Below are 23,755 nucleotides of genomic sequence, written 5' to 3'. Positions count from 1 at the left end.
CAGGAAACAGAGGATATCAGGCTATATTTTATTTTTCAAAACAGTGTAAGTTGTATAATAGGATTAAGTGTATGTAGGGGTATGTAAAGCCTTCCCTGCCATAAAGGAAACTGCATTTCTAACAAGCTACCTGTCAACAAAGGGTAAAGGAGCGAACGCCGGACTCCTTAAAACCCCACAGTGTCAGAGATTATTAACTTTTGGAAGTGGCAGTAAAAGGCATAAACTGGTATGTGACTGGTTCAGAATGGACACACAGGAGGACAATATGGACTTTGATGAATGGACGCCAGTAAGTAGAAAGAGAGGATGCGGAAGAGGTAAAGCAGAAGAAGGGAAAATGTTAGACAGCCAAAGGAGTAAAAGAGAGCTGGAAGAAAACAGTTCTGAAGAAGAGAGAGTAGTTAGGAGGAAAATTGGAAGGGAAGAATGTAAAATAATATTAAAGATAAAAAATGAAGAAAAAAAAAGAGAACCTGAGTCCTATTTCACTATCTAGAGAAATAAAAAAAAGATAGGAGATGTTGAAATGGTGAAGGTCTTGAGAGATGGAAATTTACTGGTGGTGTGTAAAACCAAAGAACAAAGAAGAAAGGCTTTACAAGTTGAAAACATTTGCCAGAAAACGGTGACAGAGAGGAAGATTATAGGAGAAGATAAAATCATTTGGAGGGTGATTTATGTCATTCCTCTGGAGGAAGATATAGACAAGTTAAAAAAAAGCATTGTTGGTGCAAAGATAAAAAATCTCAAAAGACTGACAAAAAATGTAAATGGAGAAAGAGTAGGAAGCCTGTCAATTTTAATAGACATAAACAGTGTTGCCACAAAATGTCAAAATAGGATATCTGAGTTTTCCTGTGAGGCCTTTCATTCCTCCACCACTAAGATGTTTTAAATGTCAGAGATATGGTCATATAGCAGCTGTCTGCAAAGGTAAACAAAGATGTCCAAAGTGTGGAGAAGATCACAGAATTGAAGATTGTGGGGAAGAAGAGCAGGAAAAATGTTGCAATTGTGGAGGGCAACATAGAGTCATATTCAGGGGATGTGAGGTAAGGAAGAAGGCAAAAGAAATTCAACAAATTAAGATGACTAAAAACATAAGCTATGCTGAAGCAGTCAAACATGTACAGAAAGAAAGATCAAGGGATGAAGGTCAAATTAGGATTCCAGATTATCAACAAAGAAAAGTAGAATCAGAGGAAAATGTTACAATGTCTGTGGAAAAACTGATATTATTTATAGCTTATGTCATTAACTGCACTGAACAGGCTAAACACAAAACAGAAAAGATTAAAATAATAGTCAGAGGGGCAGAAAAGTTCTTAGGGTTTAAAGAAGGATCTTGGGAAAACATTCATAAAAAGCTGGAAACAGATGGAAGGCAAGGAGGAACCCCAGCTGATAGAAATATATGATAATATTACAGTGGAATGCAAGAAGCTTAATCGCTAATGGACAGGAATTTAAATGGTATATAGATGGAATTGAAGAAAAACCAGAAATTATATGTATACAGGAGACGTGGTTAAAGCCAAAACTAGATTTTGTAGTTAAAGGGTATAATAGTATCAGAAGGGATAGAATAGAAGGAAGTGGAGGAGGATGTGGAATATTTATAAAAGAAGGGATACAATATCAGATATTAGGAAAAGGTAACAATTTAGAATACATAGTAGTTGAAATTTACAATAAAAAAGAAAAATGTAAGATAATAAATTTTTATGATCCATGTAAAACATTATCATTCGAGTTGATGGATGAATTAATGGGATACTTAGAAGGAAAAGTAATCTGGTGTGGAGATTTTAATGCTAACAGCACATTATGGGGAAAATGTAATGATAAAAATGGACAAGTTATTGAAGAAATAATTTGGTATGTATAAATGATGGAAGAGGAACAAATATTAATGTAAAAACAGGTACAGAGTCTGTGATTGATTTAACAATAGTATCAAATTGTTTAGCCAATAACTGTGAGTGGGACATTGACAAAGATACAACAGTAGGCAGTGATCATTACCCCATTAAAATCATAACAGGAATATTAATAAATAATAGAAATACAGGGTTATATAAAAGATGGAACTTTAATAAGGCTGATTGGGAAAAATTTAAATATTTAAGTCAAAAGAAATTGGAAGAAATAGATGAGTCAATTGATATAAATAGTTTAAATATAAATATCTGTAAAGAAATCTTACAGGCTGCAGAAGAATCAATAAAAAAGGAGGAAGACAGAACGATAAAAAAATTGTGCCATGGTGGACAAAAGAATGTAGTGAAGTAATAAAATTAAGAAATAAAGCATTTAAAAATGTTAAAAAGTAACCCAATTTATCAGAATCTAATTGAGTACAAAAGAAAGCAAGCAAAAGTGAGAAAGATCATTAAGAATGCAAAAAGAGAATATTGGAGAAACTTTTGTAATACTGTAGGGAGAGTAACAAAAATTTATCAAATTTGGAAAACAATTAAAAGAATGAATGGTATTAGACAAGAATATGGATATCCTATATTAAAAATAGATAATACAACTATAACGGAAGATAAAGAAAAAGCAGAAATATTTGCTAAAACATTTAGTAAAATTCATAGTTCAAATAATATTAGTGAAGAGGGAAAGAAAGGTATGGAAATCACAAAGATGAAATATAAAGATTTAATGCAAAATAACGTAGATACGAATAAATTAATAAATGAACCATTTACACAAGGAGAAATTAACTTTGTAAACAGGAAAACAAAAAATACATCACCTGGAAAAGATCAAATTTACTATACAATGATAGAACATCTTAATGACAAAGCAAAAGACAAAATATTAGAATTATACAATAAAGTCTGGGAGGAGGGAGAGCTGCCACAGAGCTGGAAGGAAGCAATAATTATTCCAATAACCAAACCAGGAAAAGATAACACAAAACCAGAAAATTATAGACCGATCGCATTAACATCAAATATTAGTAAAATAATGGAAAAAATGATTAATAATAGATTAACATATTATTTAAATATTAATGGATATATATATCTAGAAATCAAAATAGGTTTCGAAAAGGGAGAAGCACAAATGACTCTACATTATGTTTAGAATATGAAATAAGGAGAGCACAAATAAACAAAGAAAATGTAGTAGCTGTATTTTTCGACATAGAAAAAGCATATGACATGATGTGGGTTGAAGGATTATTAATTAAATTAAATTAAATGGGTATTACTGGAAAAATGTTTAACTGGATTAAAGATTTTTTATCAAATAGAACAATACAAGTAAGAATTGGTCAAGAATTGTCAGGTAAATATATAATAGGTAATGGTACTCCTCAAGGAAGTATTATAAGTCCGTTATTGTTTTCTATAATGATAAATGATGTATTTAAAAATATTGGTAAGGAAGTCGGTTGCTCACTATTTGCAGATGATGGAGCCATATGGAAAAGAGGTCGTGATATCCAATTTATTGAAAAAAAATACAGGATGAAATTATTAGAATAGAACAATGGGCAAATCAATGGGGATTTAAGTTCTCAGTGGAAAAAACAAAAGTAATGGTGTTTACACAGAAAAGGAAAAGAGAAAATATCAAACTAAAACTATACAATCAAGTTTTAGAACAAGTAAAAAATATAAAATTTTTAGGTATATGGTTTGATGAAAAAATTATATGGAAAGTACATATAGAAAGAATCATAGATAAATGCAAAAAAATATTAAACATTATGAGATGTATGGCTGGTATTGATTGGGGAGCAGATCGAACATCATTAAAAAGAATTTATACAGGATTAATTAGATCGAATATTGATTATGGAAGTATAATTTATGGATCAGCAACAAACACTCATCTTATAAAATTAGACAATATACAACATCAAGCTTTACGAATTTGTACAGGAGCAATCAGAACCAGTCCAATAGCAGCACTTCAGGTAGAGATGGGAGAGATGTCATTAGATCTAAGAAGGAAACAGTTAGCAATAAATGACTGGATAAACTTACAAAGCAATAATCCGGATCATCCCACATGTGATATTTTAAAACCATGCTGGGAAAAAGAAAAAAAACAAGTTAAGAGTTTTGGTTGGATTATCAATAATATAGCAGAAGAATTTCAAATATATGAAAAAGAAATAAGTTTAATGTTGCCTTTGCCAGTAGTGCCACCGTGGCTATTACCAGAAGCAGTGGTGGATATGGCATTGATGGAAAAGAAAAAGGATACGAAATGTAGATTAGATTCAAGTATAATACAGGAATATATAAACAATTACTATCATTATGTTCAGATTTACACAGATGTATCAAAAACAAATGAAAAAATAGGAGTAGCATTTATAATACCAGAATTTAAAATAAAAGTAGGAAAAAGAATTACAGATGGATTATCAGTATATTCAGGAGAATTATTAGCAATATTGTTAGCAGTGCAGTGGGTGGAGGATATAAAACCATTAAAAACAATCATTTGTTCAGACTCAAGTTCAGCATTATTAAGTTTAAAGCATAATCATTCAGAGGGTAGACCAGACATTTTGTTGGAAATAAAACATACTTTATTTAGAATACAAAGAATGGGATTAATATTAGTGTTTTTATGGGTACCAGCACATGTAGGAGTTGGAGGGAATGAGATGGCGGACAGGATAGCAAAGAAGGCAACACAAAACAACATTAGCTTTATAATTAATATTAGTAGGCCAGAGGCAAGAAATATAATTAAACAGAGAATCAGGAAAGAGTGGCAGAGAAGGTGGGATGAAGAGAGGAAGGGAAGATGGTTTTACAGAATCAACAAGATAGTAGGAGAAGTAAGAACAGGAAGAAGGAGCAGAAAAGAGGAAAGATTAATTACAAGATTAAGACTTGGACATACAGGACTTAATTCTACATTGTTTAAAATAAAGAAACATAATACAGGAAAATGTGATCATTGTGGAGAGGAGGAAACAATAGAACATGTAACACTGAAGTGACAGAAATATGAACAAGAAAGAACAATTTTAAGGAGAGAATTTGTAGGTATTAAAGAAAATTTTATTTTGATAGATACTTTGCAAAGAAGTTTAGGTAGCAAACATTTTCAAATTATAATTAGATTTTTCAAGAAAACTAAATTAATAAATAGAATTTGATTGTTGTAATAGTAAATAAGATTTAAAACCATGAAGAACCACACTCCATACCAGTTGGTGGCGCTAATGCCTCCTTCAGTTGTTTGCCAACCGCCAATATAAGAAGAAGAAGAAGCAGTCTCTCAGCTGAGGGCTTTCAGGAAGTGCTCAACTTGTGACTGACAACAACCCTGACGTGAGAGGAAACACATTTGTATCAGTATGTATGACATACGTCGTCTTTGAGTTGCTATAGCTGCTGTAATGTTGCGCAGTTACGTACAAATCAGAGGCAAATTTACTCGTTTCCGGCGTCTCTTCTGTGCAAAACAAGCAGTCTAAAAAGTAATTTATCCAGCTGACAATCTGCTGGGTCTCGGTCTTGACAGTCTAACCTAACGAGTTCATCGGTAAACATGGTTGAAAAATAGTTATTAACTTAGTTTAGCTGAGAGATTTTACAGCGAGGCTCTTCGATATGTAATCTAACTTTACCATCTCACACACTGAGCTCCATGTTTTGAGTTATTCGTCTTTAAGTTGTGGTTGTACAGAGATGTACAAGCATGTGTGAAAAGGTTTAAAAACACATTTCTTTTATGCGTTGCTTCCCAGGAGTCAGACCTTGTTGTCCTATGCTGCAGTGGTGAAGATCATTAATTTCTGGAGGCTTTCAAAGCCTTGTTTTTACCTCAGCTTCAGTTTCGCTCATTTTCACTTCAGTCCTTGTGTCTGACCTTGGCCGCATGTTTTGGTTTGCCTGTTTACAACTGAGTAAAGTGGACAAGTGGAGGTTTAAAAGAAATGTCAGGTCTAAAAATGTACCTGCAGGACGATGTTTTATGCCTTTTAAGAAACTGAAAAATCAGCCCTCCACAACACCTCAGAGATGCATCACCCTCCAGCCTTATTATCTACTGTTTGGAAAGTTTTCGGCTAATAGCTCTGTGAAAACCCACCTTGAAGCAGTAATTAGACCTGCACAAAGGATCAAATCACAGCTGACATTGTGTTTTCCATGTGTGCAACATTCAAATATTACCGGGCCATTTGCTTTCCAATAACTATATTTGGGCTTTTGTGTTCATATCTGGTGTAGATCTTCGTGACCAAGATGCTATCTCAAGAACAGCGGTGGATAAAATGTGGGCTAATCACAAGCTGCACCGTCAACTAGAACATCGCAGTTTTATGTTTTCTTAATATGGTGCAGCTATTTTGTCTGTCAGATTTGATAGATTCAGCTATAGAAATGCGAACGGATAATCTTTTTGTGACAGGCTTCAGGTAACAAAGTGCCTAAATATCCAGTTTAAAACCAGTTCTTTGCTAAGCTTTCTGTTATGTGTTGACACAACACTGGTTCATTGTTTAAGATTAGTTGCCTTGGAATTGCTGATTGACTCATAGGTCAGAGTTCAGCCAAACAAAACACCACCTGTCTGAAAAGGGCCCAGACTGAAAGTGCTTGGATGAGTAGTCCAAATAAATAGACGAAAGATGTTGAAAGCCTGGAGAACCATTGATCAAGCCCCCTTTCATCGCTTTCAAGCAATTAACAAATTGAGAACGGTTGAAGACCGTGCTGCATAAAGCCAGATAAAGAGCCGGAAGATCTAGCTTAAAATGGGTTCTTAAATTCCTGTAATCAAACCTCTTCTTTATGTTTTAGCATTTGTTCAGGTCCTTGGTTTGTTTAATTCCTCATAAACTTCCCCTAAATGTTTACGTGTAGAGCTCTGCTGTATATTAAAAGCTGATCATCAAACAGTACCTTTGGGTGCAGAAAATCACTTTCAAAGGACTGTTTTTGGATTTTAGTTGCTTATTCCAATTTTTCATGAATTAAGGCTTTTCATGTCAATATGATGTTCAGGCTGTTGGAATAAGTTTCACTGAAGCAGACACACACACATCCGAATTAGATGGTTAGCTAAATATTAAAGGTCTGACTGTGTCGGAAGCAACGTAATGTTCACAGAAAGAGATCACAGCTTATATTCAAAGATAAAATCACAGCTGTATGAATTCCTGATGTTGTGCAGTCTTACCGATGTTTTATTTCTGCTGTCAGTTCTAGAAAGCTCTGCTCAAATCCACAATAAATATCACAGCTAATCTGCTGCTGTGACACAAGTGCCAAATCAACTCTGTTGATGCTGCCTCTTCTCTCTTCTCAGATAATGGCTGAGCCCTGGATATCTTCCATTGATGGAAAGTTGGCTGAAGAATTTGCTGCCCCCTCCCATGTTGAGGAGGTTAAGGAGAAGATGGCTGCTTTTGCCACTTGTCACGCCGAAGCAGGTCGCAGAGTAGTTCTCATCACGTCAGGGGGCACCAAAGTCCCCTTGGAGTCGCGCACCGTCCGCTTCCTGGATAACTTCAGCAGCGGCCGGCGAGGAGCCTCCTCGGCGGAATACTTCATAGACTCGGGCTACGCTGTCATTTTCTTGCACAGGCACCGCTCTCTCTACCCCTACACACGCATGTTTTTAACCATCAACATGCTGGACTCCCTGCAGTTCAGGGGTGGAGAAGAAACCGGTGAGGTGGTGGTCAACCAGCAGGTGCTTCCGGACATCGCCAGAGTACTGAAGAGGTACAACGAAGTGAAAGAAGGTGGACTTCTTCTACCCATCGAGTTCAACACGCTTTCAGAGTATCTGCATTTACTGAAAGCAGCAGCACAGGCACTCAGCACTATAGGTATTAAATAATTATTTACTCCGCCCTCCAGTTTTATCAGCCACCCTGCTGCAGATGTGGAGAAAGCCTTAAAATAGATCCCCCTTTCGTTGCAGCAGTTATAAGATCCTGCAGGTGTTTTATTGCAGCTGTTTTTCTTGGAGGCCTATCCTGATTTATGAAGATCAACATACATCTCTGACATAAGTGGCATGTTATCTTTAACTTTGTCTTTTATGAAGAGAAATCAGCCTCTGTGTCATGCTTTGTTTTTACTCAAGGGATACAATTTCAATTAAGTACTTAAAAAATGTCAATAATTAATACTGAATATAAATATCTTAATTTAAAAAAATGCTTTAATCACATGGTTTTAATTGAAGTGCTAAGGGGATTTTGCAAAATATTATTTCTTAATTAGAATTTTTCCAAATTAATAGTATTTTCTCTTATTGAAAGTTGGATTTTTCCTAATTTTTTATCTAACATTTATGCTGTTGCAATAAAATATGAATTTATTAGCATTTCTCCACACCTTTAAGTGGCATGCATTTTACAGCTTAAATACAGGTCCTTCTCAAAATATTAGCATATTGTGATAAAGTTCATTATTTTCCATAATGTAATGATGAAAATTTTATATTCATATATTTTAGATTCATTGCACACTAACTGAAATATTTCAGGTCTTTTATTGTCTTAATACGGATGATTTTGTCATACAGCTCATGAAAACCCAAAATTCCTATCTCACAAAATTAGCATATCATTAAAAGGGTCTCTAAACGAGCTATGAACCTAATCATCTGAATCAACGAGTTAACTCTAAACACCTGCAAAAGATTCCTGAGGCCTTTAAAACTCCCAGCCTGGTTCATCACTCAAAATCCCAATCATGGGTAAGACTGCCGACCTGACTGCTGTCCAGAAGGCCACTATTGACACCCTCAAGCAAGAGGGTAAGACACAGAAAGAAATTTCTGAACGAATAGGCTGTTCCCAGAGTGCTGTATCAAGGCACCTCAGTGGGAAGTCTGTGGGAAGGAAAAAGTGTGGCAGAAAACGCTGCACAACGAGAAGAGGTGACCGGACCCTGAGGAAGATTGTGGAGAAGGGCCAATTCCAGACCTTGGGGGACCTGCGGAAGCAGTGGACTGAGTCTGGAGTAGAAACATCCAGAGCCACCGTGCACAGGCGTGTGCAGGAAATGGGCTACAGGTGCCGCATTCTCCAGGTCAAGCCACTTTTGAACCAGAAACAGCAGCAGAAGCGCCTGACCTGGGCTACAGAGAAGCAGCACTGGACTGTTGCTCAGTGGTCCAAAGTACTTTTTTCGGATGAAACCAAATTCTGCATGTCATTCAGAAATCAAGGTGCCAGAGTCTGGAGGAAGACTGGGGAGAAGGAAATGCCAAAATGCCAGAAGTCCAGTGTCAAGTACCCACAGTCAGTGATGGTCTGGGGTGCCGTGTCAGCTGCTGGAGTTGGTCCACTGTGTTTTATCAAGGGCAGGGTCAATGCAGCTAGCTATCAGGAGATTTTGGAGCACTTCATGCTTCCATCTGCTGAAAAGCTTTATGGAGATGAAGATTTCATTTTTCAGCACGACCTGGCACCTGCTCACAGTGTCAAAACCACTGGTAAATGGTTTACTGACCATGGTATCACTGTGCTCAATTGGCCTGCCAACTCTCCTGACCTGAACCCCATAGAGAATCTGTGGGATATTGTGAAGAGAACGTTGAGAGACTCAAGACCCAACACTCTGGATGAGCTAAAGACCGCTATCGAAGCATCCTGGGCCTCCATAAGACCTCAGCAGTGCCACAGGCTGATTGCCTCCATGCCACGCCGCATTGAAGCAGTCATTTCTGCAAAAGGATTTCCGACCAAGTATTGAGTGCATAACTGTACATGATTATTTGAAGGTTGACATTTTTTGTATTAAAAACACTTTTCTTTTATTGGTCGGATGAAATATGCTAATTTTGTGAGATAGGAATTTTGGGTTTTCATGAGCTGTATGCCAAAATCATCCGTATTAAGACAATAAAAGACCTGAAATATTTCAGTTAGTGTGCAATGAATCTAAAATATATGAATGTTAAATTTTCATCATTACATTATGGAAAATAATTAACTTTTATCACAATATGCTAATTTTTTGAGAAGGACCTGTATATAGTTTCTGTTTGCATGTGTTTAAAACCTGCTTATGAATGTTTAACCTTCACCCAGGATCAAAGGCCATGTTTTACTTGGCTGCAGCCGTGTCTGATTTCTACATACCGGCGTCAGAGATGCCAGAACACAAAATCCAGTCTTCCAACGGGCCTCTTCAGGTAAGCAGAAAAAAAGGGGGTTGGAAGAAGTTCCCAGTAAGGCCACCACACATGCTGCAGTGTTGGTTAAATTCAGCTAATCGCAAGAAGTCCATTACATGAAGTAGTTGCTAAAACACTCAGTGAATCATAAAAAACACAAAGACACACTGGTGTTATTTCTAATCTTCTTTTACAAATTTTAGCAACTTATGAAGTGATTTTAATTGCAAGCTTTAAATATTTCTCCATCGCAGCATGATCATGTTTAATCTCCTTCTTTTCATAGTTTTTCCAACTGTGTGAAAGCTGGAAATTTATTAGCATGACACCCCCCCGACGTGTTGTTGTTGGGCTGAGAAATACAGGATTGGGCTAAAAGGTTGGCTGGAATTAATGACTGGCCTCCACTTGTGTCAACCATTAATTGAAGAAGGATCCCTCTGTTGGTGCGGAGCAGTAAAGTATGGAAAAGCAACACACATGGGATCTATTTGGTTTTATTATGAGTCGATTTAGTAAATTAATATATTATTTTAAAGTTCATTTACTTCAGTAACTCCATTCACTGACACACATTATTCAGATTAATTACTCAAGCCTTTATTTCTGTTAACTGATGATTTTCTGCTTTACATCAGACCAATAAAATAAAAAGCCTTTTTAATACAGAAATGTAGGCTTAATGAAAGGTAATGCTTAACACCTGCTTAAAGGTTATTTTCAAAAACTTTATCTAATCTGTCAGACACATTCTGATTTATTGAACATACCGACCAATGTTTTTCTCTTCAACAGACTCGAGGCTTACAATGCTGATGATGAGGGCCAAAGGTTGCATTTTACTCTCCAGATACTAAAAACCTATAGTCTCTATGCATTAGAACATGTGTCACAAAGCAATATTGAAACACCCCTATTTTATCCTGATCTATGCAAGTATTTACCGTCATTCCATACCGAATTCGGTTTCCTTGAATATTACATAAGACCAATAAAATGAGTTGTCCAGCAGACACCCTCCATAGTAAGGGTAAGCAACCAATGATCGTTGTTTAAGAGGCTGGTTATAGCTAAGGAGATTTTTAAAGTTTAGTGGAAGGAAAAAGTGTGGTGGAAGTTGAATAGGTAACAGTGGAACAAAGACTGCAGCTGGAGTCGATGCTTTAACACCTTCCATCCAGAGATATGGACTACAACTGTAGTCCATCTCGTACAGTTTGTTTGATAATTTTGTTTTCTTCCCTTCAGCTCAGCATGAAGATGGTTCCCAAGATCCTGTCGCCGCTTGTTAAAGACTGGGCGCCTCAAGCGTTTGTCACATCCTTCAAGCTGGAGACTGACTCGACCATCCTACTCAACAGGGCCCGGCGGGCTCTGGACACTTACCGGCACCAGGCGGTGGTGGCCAATGTGCTGGACTCCCGGCGGGGTTACGTGGTGGTAGTGACCCCAGAGACTCAGTCTGAGCTGGTCCTCACCGAGGAGGACGTGAAGAAGGAGGTAGAGATCGAGGAGAGGATAGTGAGCAACCTGACGTCGGCGCACAGCAAGTTTATTACTCAACAAGCTGGGTGATTAAAAATGTAACCTGTTAGGTTTTAATTCATCCCTGCTTGTCCCCATGAAGAGTTTTCTCTACATTCAGTTTGTTGTGGTAACTACAAACAAATCAAGCCATTTATTGTCAGTGTTCTTTGAATGTTTATTCATGTTGTCAGAGAAACACCGCATGATTTCAGGACTGTTGACCATTAATAAACATGCACATATACAGCTGCACCTCCACACACCGTGGGCTCTCTCCGGATTACTTAAGCTTGGTGCTTTTCTTGACACCGGCCCGAATACCAGACGCCTCCCCTCCGTACCGCGTCTCTTCCCGACGAACATCTCGAACCTGGTGAGAACAAACATGGGTTGAATACCTTAGGATGATCCTAATGATTCCCTTGATGCTGCAGAAAACTTCAAGTTATCCATGCATGTAATACAAACCTGGCCCTTTCTGCGGATTTTGGCCCGTCTGTACTTTTCTCTGTGCTTGACTCTGGGATTACGATCTATCTTCTTCCTCTTGGGTGTCAGCCCCTTGTTCTTGGCCATCTGTGGAGGTAATCACATTAGATTATAGTTATACATCAAGATGTCCTGAAAACTGTACCAGGACATTATTTGGTAGAAACATACATTTTTTAGGTTTAGTCAAAGATGCATGAGTGATATTATCTTTGCTGTTATTGAAAATTGAGGATTTACAAATAAAACTGCAGCATTAAATAATTCTACTGTTTAACTATACACTGTAGCATGAATTATGCCACATTAGTGTGACCCAAGAACCAGAGGAAAGTACAAATGTTTATTAAAAAAGGTATCTCCAAGGAGCCAGATCTTTCTCTGTAGTAACTTTCTTTGGATTTTTGCCACCTTTCTCATATTGTGTCTGGTCTAAAATAAACTACAGTAGCTGGACAGTATCTGAACATGTTTAAGAAGCAGTTAAATCCAGTAAAGACCTGAGAGGTGCATCTTTCCACTAGATCATCTGCTCAGGGTTCCTGCAGATGTCTGTTGCAAAAATTCACACTTTTACAGACTGAAACTAGAAATTTTCCCCAGGTTTGAATGAAATTCTGTACATCGAAGTAGAAAACATTTACACTGTGGAGTTTTATCGTCTGCATGTTCCACAAATCATGAAACAATGACGCCTCTTTTGATCCTGCACTATGTTAAAAGGGGTATTTCTATGCTTTCTGTTGAAAAATACTTTAGACTTGTCAAATCTGGCATACATTTTGCAACAGCAGATACAATTCATGTTAAGCTTTTAATGTTTCAGCGCCAAGTTTGGCATCTCTGAACTTTAAGAACATGGAAAGATAAAGGTAAGCGTATAAATATGAATACATGTAAAAAGCACTTTATTTTCATCTTTTAGATTGATTAAGAAATAAAATCTGAAAACTCTAAACATTCTTCCCCTTACTTATCAAGGCTAAATTCCAAACCTTTCCAGGCTTTAAGACTTTGTATGGACCCTGTCTACTGTTTGCTAGATTTCACCTAAAAGCTGTGTTGGGAATCTAATTATTTGTCCAACCAGACCAAATTTTAGTCTGGTGGAAAGATGGAGGAGTAGGAAAAATAGCCAAAGAAATGTAATCTTTTTGAAGTAAAACAAGGTACAGTTAATATCTAGCATTTATGAAATGAGTTTTAAAAATGTCAGTCAGTCATTTTCTACCGCTTCTTCCATAGTGGGTCATGGGGGAGCTGGTGCCTATCTCCAGCAGTCTATGGGCGAGAGGCAGGGTACACCCTGGACAGGTCGCCAGTCAATCGCAGGGCAACACACAAACAACCAAGCACACACTCATTCATACACCTAAGGGCAATTTATAGTGACCAATTAACCTAACAGGCATGTCTTTGGACTGTGGGAGGAAGCCGGAGTACCCGGTGAGAACCCACGCATGCACGGGGAGAATATGCAAACTCCATGCAGAAAGACCCCCGGCCGGGAATCAAACCCAGGACCTTCTTGCTGCAAGGCAACAGTGCTACCAACTGCGCCACCGTGCAGCCCTTTTTTTTTTTAGCTGGTGCCTATCTCCAGCAATCTATGGGCGAGAGGCAGGGTACACCCTGGACAGGTCACCAGTTTTAAAAATGTTAAGTATTTATTTTTAAGATGTTAAGTATTTAAGGCCCTTTAACTTTACATTTAGTGGAATTAAATCTGAAAGCATAAAGGCAAACATGTTTCAACTTAAACTAAAATGACTACAAATTACTAAATTGTGATAAAAACTAAATCATATTGTGCTGTCAAAATGATCCGCAACTTTTGCACAGTATAAAATGATGTAGGCAGTAAATACAGCGCTGAGACTGATATAAACCAATATCAGTCAATCAAAAATCAGAATGACTAGCTACAACTCAAGCTTTCTGTAGTATAATTATGACCGACAAGTTGTGGAGAATGTTGATAGGTTAATAATGCTGTAAGATTTCTTTTCACAGGTACATTTTCCTCAGTTTAGCAGCAGTTGAGCCAGAAGGTTAGGTTTAAACACTGGAAGAAACTGAGTGTAAACCTCTTTATCTTTACTTCAAAATGTGGGACCAAAGTATAAAAATGGCACATAAAATAAGGAAACATGCTTGGTTCATTATTTCTGTATTGTGACAATGCTTCTTGGCAATAAATCTTATACTGTTGAGAAGCCTGTTAATTTCTCAAATGAAATAAACACATTTGTGGGTTGAGCAGCAGAGTTGGGTATGTGGGTTGTACCCATGAAAAACTTTCCAAATCCTCTCTACCAACAGCAAACAGCTTTAGGTGGAAGCAGTGACGATACCATATCTTGATCAAATACAGATCTCCATCCTCTAAGAGGAGGTGCCAGGCTGTGCAGGGTTCTCCAATGCACTACTGAGGCCCCTATTTGCTAAACTAATCATTGGAGATGTTTTTCATGTGCCCAAGTCACACTCTTCTTCCCTGCTTCCCAGCCCACAAACGTGGCAAGTGTTTGAGGTCAAATCTGCGATCAGACACCCACTGGGAGTAATCACTGCATTTTACACAAGTGTCCTCCTTAGAATGAAGACAGTCCTTTTAGTTTTACGGTTTTAATTAACAGGTGCATGTAGAAATGTTTTATGTGGGTTATGCTCAGTACCTGATAAGTGATTCCTCTTTTGGCATCTGGATTCAACTCTTCATCCCCCTCATCATCATTTTCCTCCAACCTGCATCAAATGTAACCTTTCTTAGATTCTTGTTCAGTTTCATTACATCTGCAGACTAAAAGGGTCATGCCACACTCACTCTTCTGGGTTTTTGCTCTTCCTCTTCAATTTCAACCGTTCCTGCACGTCTTTGTAGAAACGCAAAGCAGCCTCCTCATCCAGGTCTGAGTCCGAGTCGCCACTCTCAGGTAGAGTTTCTCCGGAGTCCTGCATCCAAACACATGTTGACATTCAAGATCAACAACAGTTTCAGATGGAGAGCAGTTTTAATGAACCGTTACTCTGAAAGGGCAAAAACATGGCACCTTGTCCTTTTCACTTGGCGTCTTGGTCTTCTTCCCCTCTGTTAGTCTGCTTGAATTTTTGTCTTCATCTCCAGAGAGAAGTTTTCGAAACTCTGGTGCAAGACTAGCATCTACTGCACTCAGTTCATTGATGAGCTGGAGGTAGATCATGATTAAAAATTAAATGTACGTCTTGTAAAACCATGAATTAACTGTAATTGACCACATTTAATTTCACTCGCCACACCCGGGCTTGATATCTGTAGAATCAAGAAATCACCTTATTAGAACCTGTCTGACAACATGAAGTAGGCAAAAAAAATAATGATCTCAAAAGTTGGTGTTTTGACTCTGGCATGGGTTTCCAGTGCTTTTACACCAAGGTTACAAACCTTCAACGCCATCTTAAGGTATGCAGTAAACTCCATAAGAGGTTTCTAGCTACTGAAATCAGTTTTCAAGGCAAAACCATGCTAAATACACTTTCCCAGAGCTAAGGAGCTGGAATGGAAAACATATCTAGATTCAAGATGGCGCCATGGTTGGCCGCCTTGGTACTACGCTGAATAACATGTTTTGATTTTATTTGCCAGAACATACAATAAGCCCATATAAGTACCAGAACTCTTCTGCAGACAAACAATGGATAAATTACCTCCAACAGGGCTGTTTGCTGCCAGGCATTATGGGCCTTGTAGTTTTGTCACAGCATAGAAGTACACCCAAATTACTCAGAACAAAAACACAATGAGGGAAAACTAATGTATAAGATGACAAGAGCTAAACATCATTTATAAAATAAAAACAAATCTTCAAGACTTTGTCTAAAATAGAGATGATTCAATTTTTAAAATCTTAAGACCCGTCAGAAACCCTGTGAGAAGTTTTCTAGGAGTTTCAGGAGTCAAAGTTCTGAGCCTCAAAAGGAGGTTGTCTGAGCGGAGTTGGTGAGCAGGTATGAAGTGGTAGGTGGTGCCAGCAGCGCTCGGGTACAACCGATGATGCTGTTTGCAGTCGCTGCTGTCCTGTTAGATCTGAATGCATAACGTTACGTGGCGTGAACAGCTCTAGTGAAGAAAACTGTCCTAAGAAAAAGGCCTACTGGTGGTAAAGATGGAGTTTATGAAATAACAGAGGCACACAGAGCACTAAACTATACAAAGAGAATCAAATCTGTTCTGGAAAGTCTGATGCTTTTCTGTTGCTGTCCCTTTAAATAACAGCTGTATAATATTTGTGTTTACTGCATGAAACATGACGTATATTGCAGATTTAATACCATAACCACCAAAATCCACTAAAATGGCTAAAAATGATCTCAGAACTTTAACGTTGCATCAGAATGTTCCCCTAAATGTGTGATTTGTGCCAGTCAACGAATAGTTGAGCCAATCTAATGTTGAATTATGAATAACAGCAAGATTTCAGCTATTTATTATCAAATCCCAACATCATGATAGTCTTACAGTTTGAGGAACATAGATCCACTTATTTTTCAGCTGCTGCACTTAAAAAGAAATTGAATTTTGTCTGACACTGTATCTGTTATCAATTTGATTAACCAGCTTTTATTTTACACTTTGGTTGGCTTATCAGCACGTGGGACTTACGTTTCTGTAGGTGAGCAGCCGTTCGATCACAGGGTGGTTGTGTGCAGGGATCCGTTTTGCTTTCAGTACCAAGTAGAAGCTGATGTTCGTGCAGTAACTGTAACAGAAAATGCTTTATAGCTACTGAGCATTATCTTTCCTCTTACATGTTACAATGTAATCGTGACTCACTTGAGATAAAGTTGCTGTTTTGTCTTGAGGTAGTCCGCCCCCTATGGAAAACAGGATAAAAACGGATCAGTCTCACAATATTCTCTTAGAAAGGCTGGAATATGCTGTAGGGATCAGGGGAACAGCGCTAGGATGGTTTAAATCTCATTTGCCTGACAGATTCTAGTTTGTTCATGTAAATGATAAATCATTTTCAAACTCCAGGGTTAATTGTAGAGTACCACAGGGTTCAGTACTTGGGCCAATTCGATCGATAGTAATAATGTAGATAGTAATAAAGTAAAAAACCTTGGTGTTACTTTTGACCAGGACATGTCATTTAAATCCCATATTAAACAGGTTTCAAGGATTTTCTTCTTTCACCTCCGGAACATTTCCAAAATTAGAAATATCCTGTCCAGGAGTGACGCTGAAAAACTAGTCCATGCATTTGTTACTTCAAGGCTGGACTATTGTAATTCTTTACTATCAGGATGTCCACAAAATGCAGTTAAAAGCCTTCAGCTGATTCAAAATGCTGCAGCAAGAGTTCTGATGAAAATTAAAGAGTGAGATCATATTTCTCCTATTTTAGCTTCCCTTCATTGGCTCCCTGTTAAATGCAGAATAGAATTTAAAATTCTTCTCCTCACATATAAAGCCCTTAATGATTTAACTCCATCATACATCAGAGATCTGAATGTTCCATACGTTCCTAACAGAGCACTTCGTTCTCAGACTGCAGGTTTACTGGTGGTTCCTAGAGTCTCTAGAAGTAGAATGGGAGGCAGATCCTTTAGTTATCAGGGACCTCTCCTGAGGAACCAGCTCCCGGTTTTAGTCCGTGAGGCAGACACCCTGTCTACTTTTAAGACTAGGCTTAAAACGTTTTTTTTTTATAAAGCTTATAGTTAGAGTGGCGTAGGTTATCCTGAGCTATCTCTGTAGTTATGCTGCTATAGACTTAGGCTGCTGGAGGACATAATGACCACTTTCACCCTCTTCACTACATTCTCATACTACTCTCCAATTTTGAATTATTTGCTGTTATTTCAGTTTTTAACTTTATGTCCTCTCTTTTCTCTTCCTAGTAGCTATAACTGGCCTGGCTCTGTGTCTACCTGTGACACCTTTCTGGAGAGGGGCATCATCCAATCTTCTGCTGCCAACAATTTAATGCTCACCTTCTACCGATGATACACTTGCTCCTGTCTTTCAGTGTTTAACCCTTTCTCTCTCCTAGACATGGATACTGACTGAGCTTCTACTGTAACTGTAACTAACTCTGTGCTCTCTTTCATACTCGAGACTTGAAAACTGGCTCAAGAGTTTATCTGTTCTTTCTTTCTAGATGAAACGACTAAAGGAGCTACATCCATTAACATTTACTTTTCCTTCCCATAGAAAGTACTCCTGGATCAGTGCTTCTGTATTCTTTGTGTATCTCTGCTCTGTTCTCTGAAACTCCCAGTCGGTCGTGGCAGATGGCCGCTCATACTGAGCCTGGTTCTGCTGGAGGTTTCTTCCTGTTAAAAGGGAGTTTTTCCTCTCCACTGTCGCTACATGCATGCTCAGTATGAGGGATTGCTGCAAAGTCAACGCCAGGAACTGTCCACTGTCTCTACATGCTCATCCAGGAGGAGTGAATAGTACAAGTCTCTGACTCGATGCAAACTGCTGGGTTTCCCTAGATAGATAAACGTTTTATGATTCGATTGAATTGACTTTGTGAAGTGCCTTGAGACAACGTGTTGTGAATTGGAACTATATAAATAAAACTGAATTTCACACATTTTTGACTGACAAAAGGTAACTAACAGGTTTTCTTCTACAACAAGCTTGAAACAGCAAGAGTGCATCTCTCACAGACGCCCCTACTGACAGATAAATAAAAATCCTGTTGGAGATGTGATATGTCTACCTAAAGATGTTTGCTGCAGACGTTTTTAGAATAACCAATCACAGAGAGTAATAAAACAATGCTCCAGTTCTGTACAACCACTTTCCTTAATTGCACTGCACTGAGTGAGAAAGAGAGCAAAGTGCAAAACTTATGCCAGATGTGTGAGAGTTGGCAGCCCTGAGCAAGACACTAGAAAGACAGCCTGGACCTGATTCTCTTGACATACCAAGTAAACCAAACTTAATTTCCTAACTCTCACTTAATCTCCTGAAAGAAAAACTCTTCTCTTGAGCAGCTCAATTCCATCAGATGCAAAGGAAATCTGCATGAGGATTGCAACACGTTCTAAAATACAGATAATGGTTACGTTTGGAGGAGGGTTCTGACCTTTCCTGCAGGGATCTTTCCACCTTTGACCATCTGCAGGAGGGGCTGCAGCTCATCCTTTAATTCAGTGAGCTGCACACATAACATGGCAACCACAGATCATATGACGTCAGTTTCGAAAGGTTCATGAAGTTGTACTTAAGGGGTTACAAGTCGCACCTTTGCCTTGAAGTCCTGAATGAGGTCGAGCAGCTCCGGTGATTCTTTCTTCAGAAGCTTCATCTTCTCCTTCTGAGACATCTCCTTCAAATCCTTTATAATCTTCTCCTGTTTCTCCACAGTTTCAACTTCATCCTTCTCCTCCACTGCGAACTCCTTTGACGATACAGTCTCGTTAAGAAACATCATCTAGCATGGGATCTACTGTATGTTTACGATGGGGCGGGGATCATTTAGAAATACCTGCAGAAAGTTTAAATCATAATCCTCCTCACTCAGATTTGCAGCTAAACGCTTCTGGATATTTTTTGCTTCTTCTTCCTCCTCCTCTTCCTCAACGTCCAACTCTTCCTGTGATTTCCCCTCTGCGATAACACAACCAACATGTTACATCTGCAACAAAACATCACAATTTGGCCCATTAATGTCTCTGGTAATAACAAGATGCTTACTAGTGGTGACATAATCCGTGTGGTAGAACGTTTTCTTCTTGGTTCCCCACGCCATTTCATTAGGAAGATCTGAGAACAATAAAACAGTTTAGAAAAAAAAGAGTTGACTGAAAAATCAAAGCTTCAAAAAAAACCTCTTAAAATCTTGACCTTCTTCCTTTTTCTCTTCTAGATCGCTCTCCATATCTGTCCCCTCTTCCTCCTCCGATTCTGAGTCGTCCAGAGCCATCACCTCCTCCTGAGAAGGATAGACAGGTTTTAGTTCGGGGCACGTTTATCATCTAAATTAAAATCGGAACAAACTTTTGAGTCAAAACCTCATCGTCTAGCTCCTCTACGTCGCTCTCCATCTGAACACCACGAGCGAGAAGTTTCTGCAGCACAACAGAAAACAAGGTCAAAAGCAACATGATAACATTTGCTAAGAAGTACGGGCAAGCGAACTTACAGCAATCTTCTCATCATGAAAGTCGTCGATCCTGTCCTTGATGAACTCTGAGGACTTCTGCAAAATAAAAAAGAAGAAACTGATGGAAACAGATTTTCTTCTACTGTTGTCAAGATTTTGATCAATTGATGAGAGAAAATCTTCGGTCATGAGCTTTGATCAGATACTTATGGTCCTTCAATGGACCTAATTATTTAAATGTGCTGATGGCATCAAATGTCAAACCTATAATCAAAACAATGACACAAATAGACCATAACAATGTATTATAATGCATTACCTACATTTTTAAACAAAATTTAAAGTAATGCTTCACGCAGTGAAGCGTATGTTACAGTCTGTGATTCTGCAGCGGACATTTTGGATCACGTTTTGTGGTCCGTCTGTTGGATGAGCCGTTCCCCTCAAAAAATGCCTTTTATTTGCTAGTGCAAGATGCAGCTTTGAGAATCCCTGATAGTGTAAACAACACACATTCAGAATGTATTTTGGTCACTTTTTACTTCCAATTATCAGCAGAATCGGAGGACAAAGTTAAATATTTGTTCTGACTCTTATTCTGTTTTTTTTTTTTTACCAAATCTGTAAATCAGTTATAGTTTTTAAGCATATACACTTGGTATGCATAATATATTTGATATATATCGTTGTCATAAAATAATTGTGTGTGTTTTTACTATGCTAAATGACAGGCTGCAATTATTGTTGGCTAATATACTCCAAGTGTTATAAACTTGACATTTACATGCTGATGTAGTATTTAAGCAGTTGTACAGAGTCTAACCAGTAACATTGCTCAAAGTGCTTAAGGTCAGAGTGATGGAAACACAAAATGGAAGGAGAGAGAAAATACACTCACCGGCCACTTTATTAGGGACACCTGTCCAACTGCTCGTTAACGCAAATTTCTAATCAGCCAATCACATGGCAGCAACTCAATGCATTTAGGCATGTAGACATGGTAAAGACGATCTGCTGTAGTTCAAACCGAGCATCAGAATGGGGAAGAAAGGTGATTTAAGTGACTTTGAACGTGGCATGGTTGTTGGTGCCAGACGGGCTGGTCTGAGTATTTCAGAAACTGCTGATCTACTGGGATTTTCACACACTACCATCTCTAGGGTTTACAGAGAATGGTCCGAAAAAGAGAAAATATCCAGTGAGCGGCAGTTCTGTGGGCGCAAATGCCTTATTGGGGCCAGAGGTCAGAGGAGAATGGCCAGACTGGTTCGAGTTGAAAGAAAAGCAACAGTAACTCAAATAACCACCCGTTGCAACCAAGGCATGCAGAAAACCATCTTTGACGCACAACACGTCAAACCTTGAGGCGGATGGGCTACAGCAGCAGAAGACCACACCGTGTTCCACTCCTGTCAGATAAGAACAGGAAACTGAGGCTACAATTTGCTCAGACTCACCAAAATTGGACAATAGAAGATTGGAAAAACTTTGCCTGGTCTGATTAGTCTCGATTTCTGCTGCAACATTCGGATGGTAGGGTCCGAATTTGGTGTCAACAACATGAAAGCACGGATCCATCCTGCCTTGTATCAACGGTTCAGGCTGGTGGTTGTGGTGTAATGGTGTGGGGGATATTTTCTTGGCACACTTTGGGCCCCTTAGTACCAATTGAGCATCGAGTCAACATCACAGCTTACATGAGTATTGTTGCTGACCATGTTCATCCCTTTATGACCACAGTGTACCCATCTTCTGATGGTTACTTCCAGCAGGATAACGTGCCATGTCATAAAGCACGAATCATCTCAGACTGGTTTCTTGAACATGACAATGAGTTCAATGGACTCAAATGGCCTCCATAGTCACCAGATCTCAATCCAATAGAGCACCTTTGGGATGTGGTGGAACGGGAGATTCGCATCATAGATGTGCAGCCAACAAATCTGCAGCATCTGTGTGATGCTATCATGTCAATATGGACCAAACTCTCTGACAAATGTTTCCAGTACCTTGTTGAATCTATGCCACGAAGGATTAAGGCAGTTCTGAAGGCAAAGTGGGGTCCAACCCGGTACTAGCAAGGTGTACCTAATAAAGTGGCCGTTGAGTGCAAGTACAAACTGCAACTGATATTTACCAAAGTTATTGCCATCGCAAGACTTTCCAATATCGTGCAGCCCTAATCTATGTTGCCAAAAGCTTTCCACAATGTTTAGGAGTTTTGGAGGAGGTATTTGTAGACATTTTTGACTATTCTTCTAGAAGTGCTTCTGTGAGGTCAGACACTAATGTTGGACGAGAAGACCTGGCTCATTCGCCGCCCAGATGTATTCCTTTCTTTCAGGTTGAGGTCGGGACTCTGTGCAGGGCGGTCAAGTTCTTTCCAGAACAAACTTCCTCATTCATGTAGTTACCATGCCGCGGGGATGGTGTGTTCAGGGTGATGTGCAGTGTTACCTTTAGCAAAACATAGCGTTGTGCAGTGCGTTCTATTGTGATTTTAAGTGAATAATAAAAATAAGAATATTTAAAATATAAAAAAAAAAAAAAAACACAGTTTTAACTATTTTCATTAACAGAAATCAGATAAGAGGGGCATGCATTTATATTAAGGTCCTCTTACTGATACCTCTGAATAAACTTTGAGTCGACTATATACCAAGGAAATGAAATAAATATATGAAAAAGAAAAACATTCACATTTAAACGACTAAACTGACATTTACAGCTTAACACTGTATATACTACCTTATCAGGAACTGGCATATTTCTGTAGGCTTCAGGGTCATCTTCATCATACTGTTCCACCTTTTTAGGCCTTCTCTGTTGTTTAGCTCTGCACAACAAAAACACAAACATGAGCTCAAAGCTGAGATCTGCTGCGTTCACGCACCGCTGCTCTGTGGCTCGATTTTTTCCCAGTTTACTACCAATAACTGCAGACGTTTTTGGCTGTCCGTTCAGAGAAGAGAACTAAAAGCCTTCCTTAAAACGCAGAGGACATTAATGGAAATTAACATAACTTCAGGAAAACTCACCGTGTTGCGCGAACCATGATGTCAGCGATCAGAACTGGACGTTTCCGAATAAAAACAAGGTGATAAATTATACAGTCAAACACGGGATTACTATTTTCAGGAGAAAAGGAAAGTCAATTCAAATATCCAGCAGAGTTGCGGAGGTTTGAGCCCCCGACGCTGGCTACCATGTGCTTCCGTGATGTCTTATTCTTCGCTCTGCATTGCAGAACACCGCCACCTGCTGGACTGGCCTCTGATCAACATTCAGCGGAGGAAAATATTGACCTCCTGCTGACGTTTGCTCACTTATAAAGAAATCAACACTCTGTACGTTTTATGTTACTTCTATTTTATTGTGTAGGGAGAGAATATCAACTAAAAATCCAGGAAGAAAACAAAACGTAAAGGTTATGTGCATGTCACTGAGTGAAATGCACTGAAAAGACATAACATTGCCAGGTGAAGTGCATAACACTCATTATCTCTGTT

At 38.6% G+C, this 23,755-nt stretch overlaps 2 protein-coding genes across 3 annotated transcripts; one reads left to right on the top strand and one right to left on the bottom strand.

Annotated features, from left to right (window-relative positions):
* Positions 1–5,201: 5,201 nt before the first annotated feature.
* Positions 5,202–11,915, top strand: ppcs (phosphopantothenoylcysteine synthetase). Of its 2 annotated transcripts, none has more exons than XM_047348333.1 (4): positions 5,202–5,315; positions 7,300–7,825; positions 10,043–10,146; positions 11,377–11,915. In XM_047348333.1, the coding sequence occupies exons 2-4, from the start codon at positions 7,303–7,305 to the stop codon at positions 11,701–11,703; spliced, it is 954 nt and encodes a 317-aa protein (XP_047204289.1). In that variant the 5' UTR covers positions 5,202–5,315; positions 7,300–7,302; the 3' UTR covers positions 11,704–11,915. The 2 variants fall into 2 exon arrangements, with proteins under 2 accessions (XP_047204289.1, XP_047204288.1); XM_047348332.1 differs by having other exon boundaries at positions 5,204–5,339.
* utp3 (UTP3 small subunit processome component) lies at positions 11,810–23,513 on the bottom strand. The gene is made up of 16 exons (XM_047348331.1): positions 23,285–23,513; positions 22,995–23,082; positions 20,286–20,342; positions 20,155–20,211; positions 19,988–20,075; positions 19,838–19,906; positions 19,629–19,750; positions 19,386–19,541; positions 19,227–19,298; positions 16,958–16,998; positions 16,787–16,883; positions 15,198–15,332; positions 14,972–15,099; positions 14,823–14,892; positions 12,124–12,231; positions 11,810–12,025 (listed from the first exon to the last, which is right to left on the bottom strand). Exons 1-16 carry the CDS (start codon positions 23,299–23,301, stop codon positions 11,936–11,938), a joined length of 1,395 nt encoding a protein of 464 aa, XP_047204287.1. The 5' UTR covers positions 23,302–23,513; the 3' UTR covers positions 11,810–11,935.
* Positions 23,514–23,755: the final 242 nt, after the last annotated feature.

The sequence above is a fragment of the Girardinichthys multiradiatus genome, chromosome 20, assembly GCF_021462225.1.
Source record: "Girardinichthys multiradiatus isolate DD_20200921_A chromosome 20, DD_fGirMul_XY1, whole genome shotgun sequence".
In the NCBI taxonomy this organism is placed as follows: domain Eukaryota; kingdom Metazoa; phylum Chordata; class Actinopteri; order Cyprinodontiformes; family Goodeidae; genus Girardinichthys; species Girardinichthys multiradiatus.
This window is presented reverse-complemented; position numbering and strand designations above follow the sequence as displayed.

Excerpts from the sequence above, each read along its gene's own strand:
- ppcs (XM_047348333.1), top strand. The coding sequence starts at position 7,303 with ATGGCTGAGCCCTGGATATCTTCCATTGATGGAAAGTTGGCTGAAGAA. Across the intron at positions 7,826-10,042 it reads ACAGGCACTCAGCACTATAG|GATCAAAGGCCATGTTTTAC; the intron begins GTATTAAATAAT and ends ACCTTCACCCAG. Across the intron at positions 10,147-11,376 it reads CTTCCAACGGGCCTCTTCAG|CTCAGCATGAAGATGGTTCC; the intron begins GTAAGCAGAAAA and ends TCTTCCCTTCAG.
- utp3 (XM_047348331.1), bottom strand. Across the intron at positions 16,884-16,957 it reads AAACAGCAACTTTATCTCAA|TTACTGCACGAACATCAGCT; the intron begins GTGAGTCACGAT and ends TTTCTGTTACAG. Across the intron at positions 12,232-14,822 it reads AAAGAGGAATCACTTATCAG|ATGGCCAAGAACAAGGGGCT; the intron begins GTACTGAGCATA and ends TTACCTCCACAG.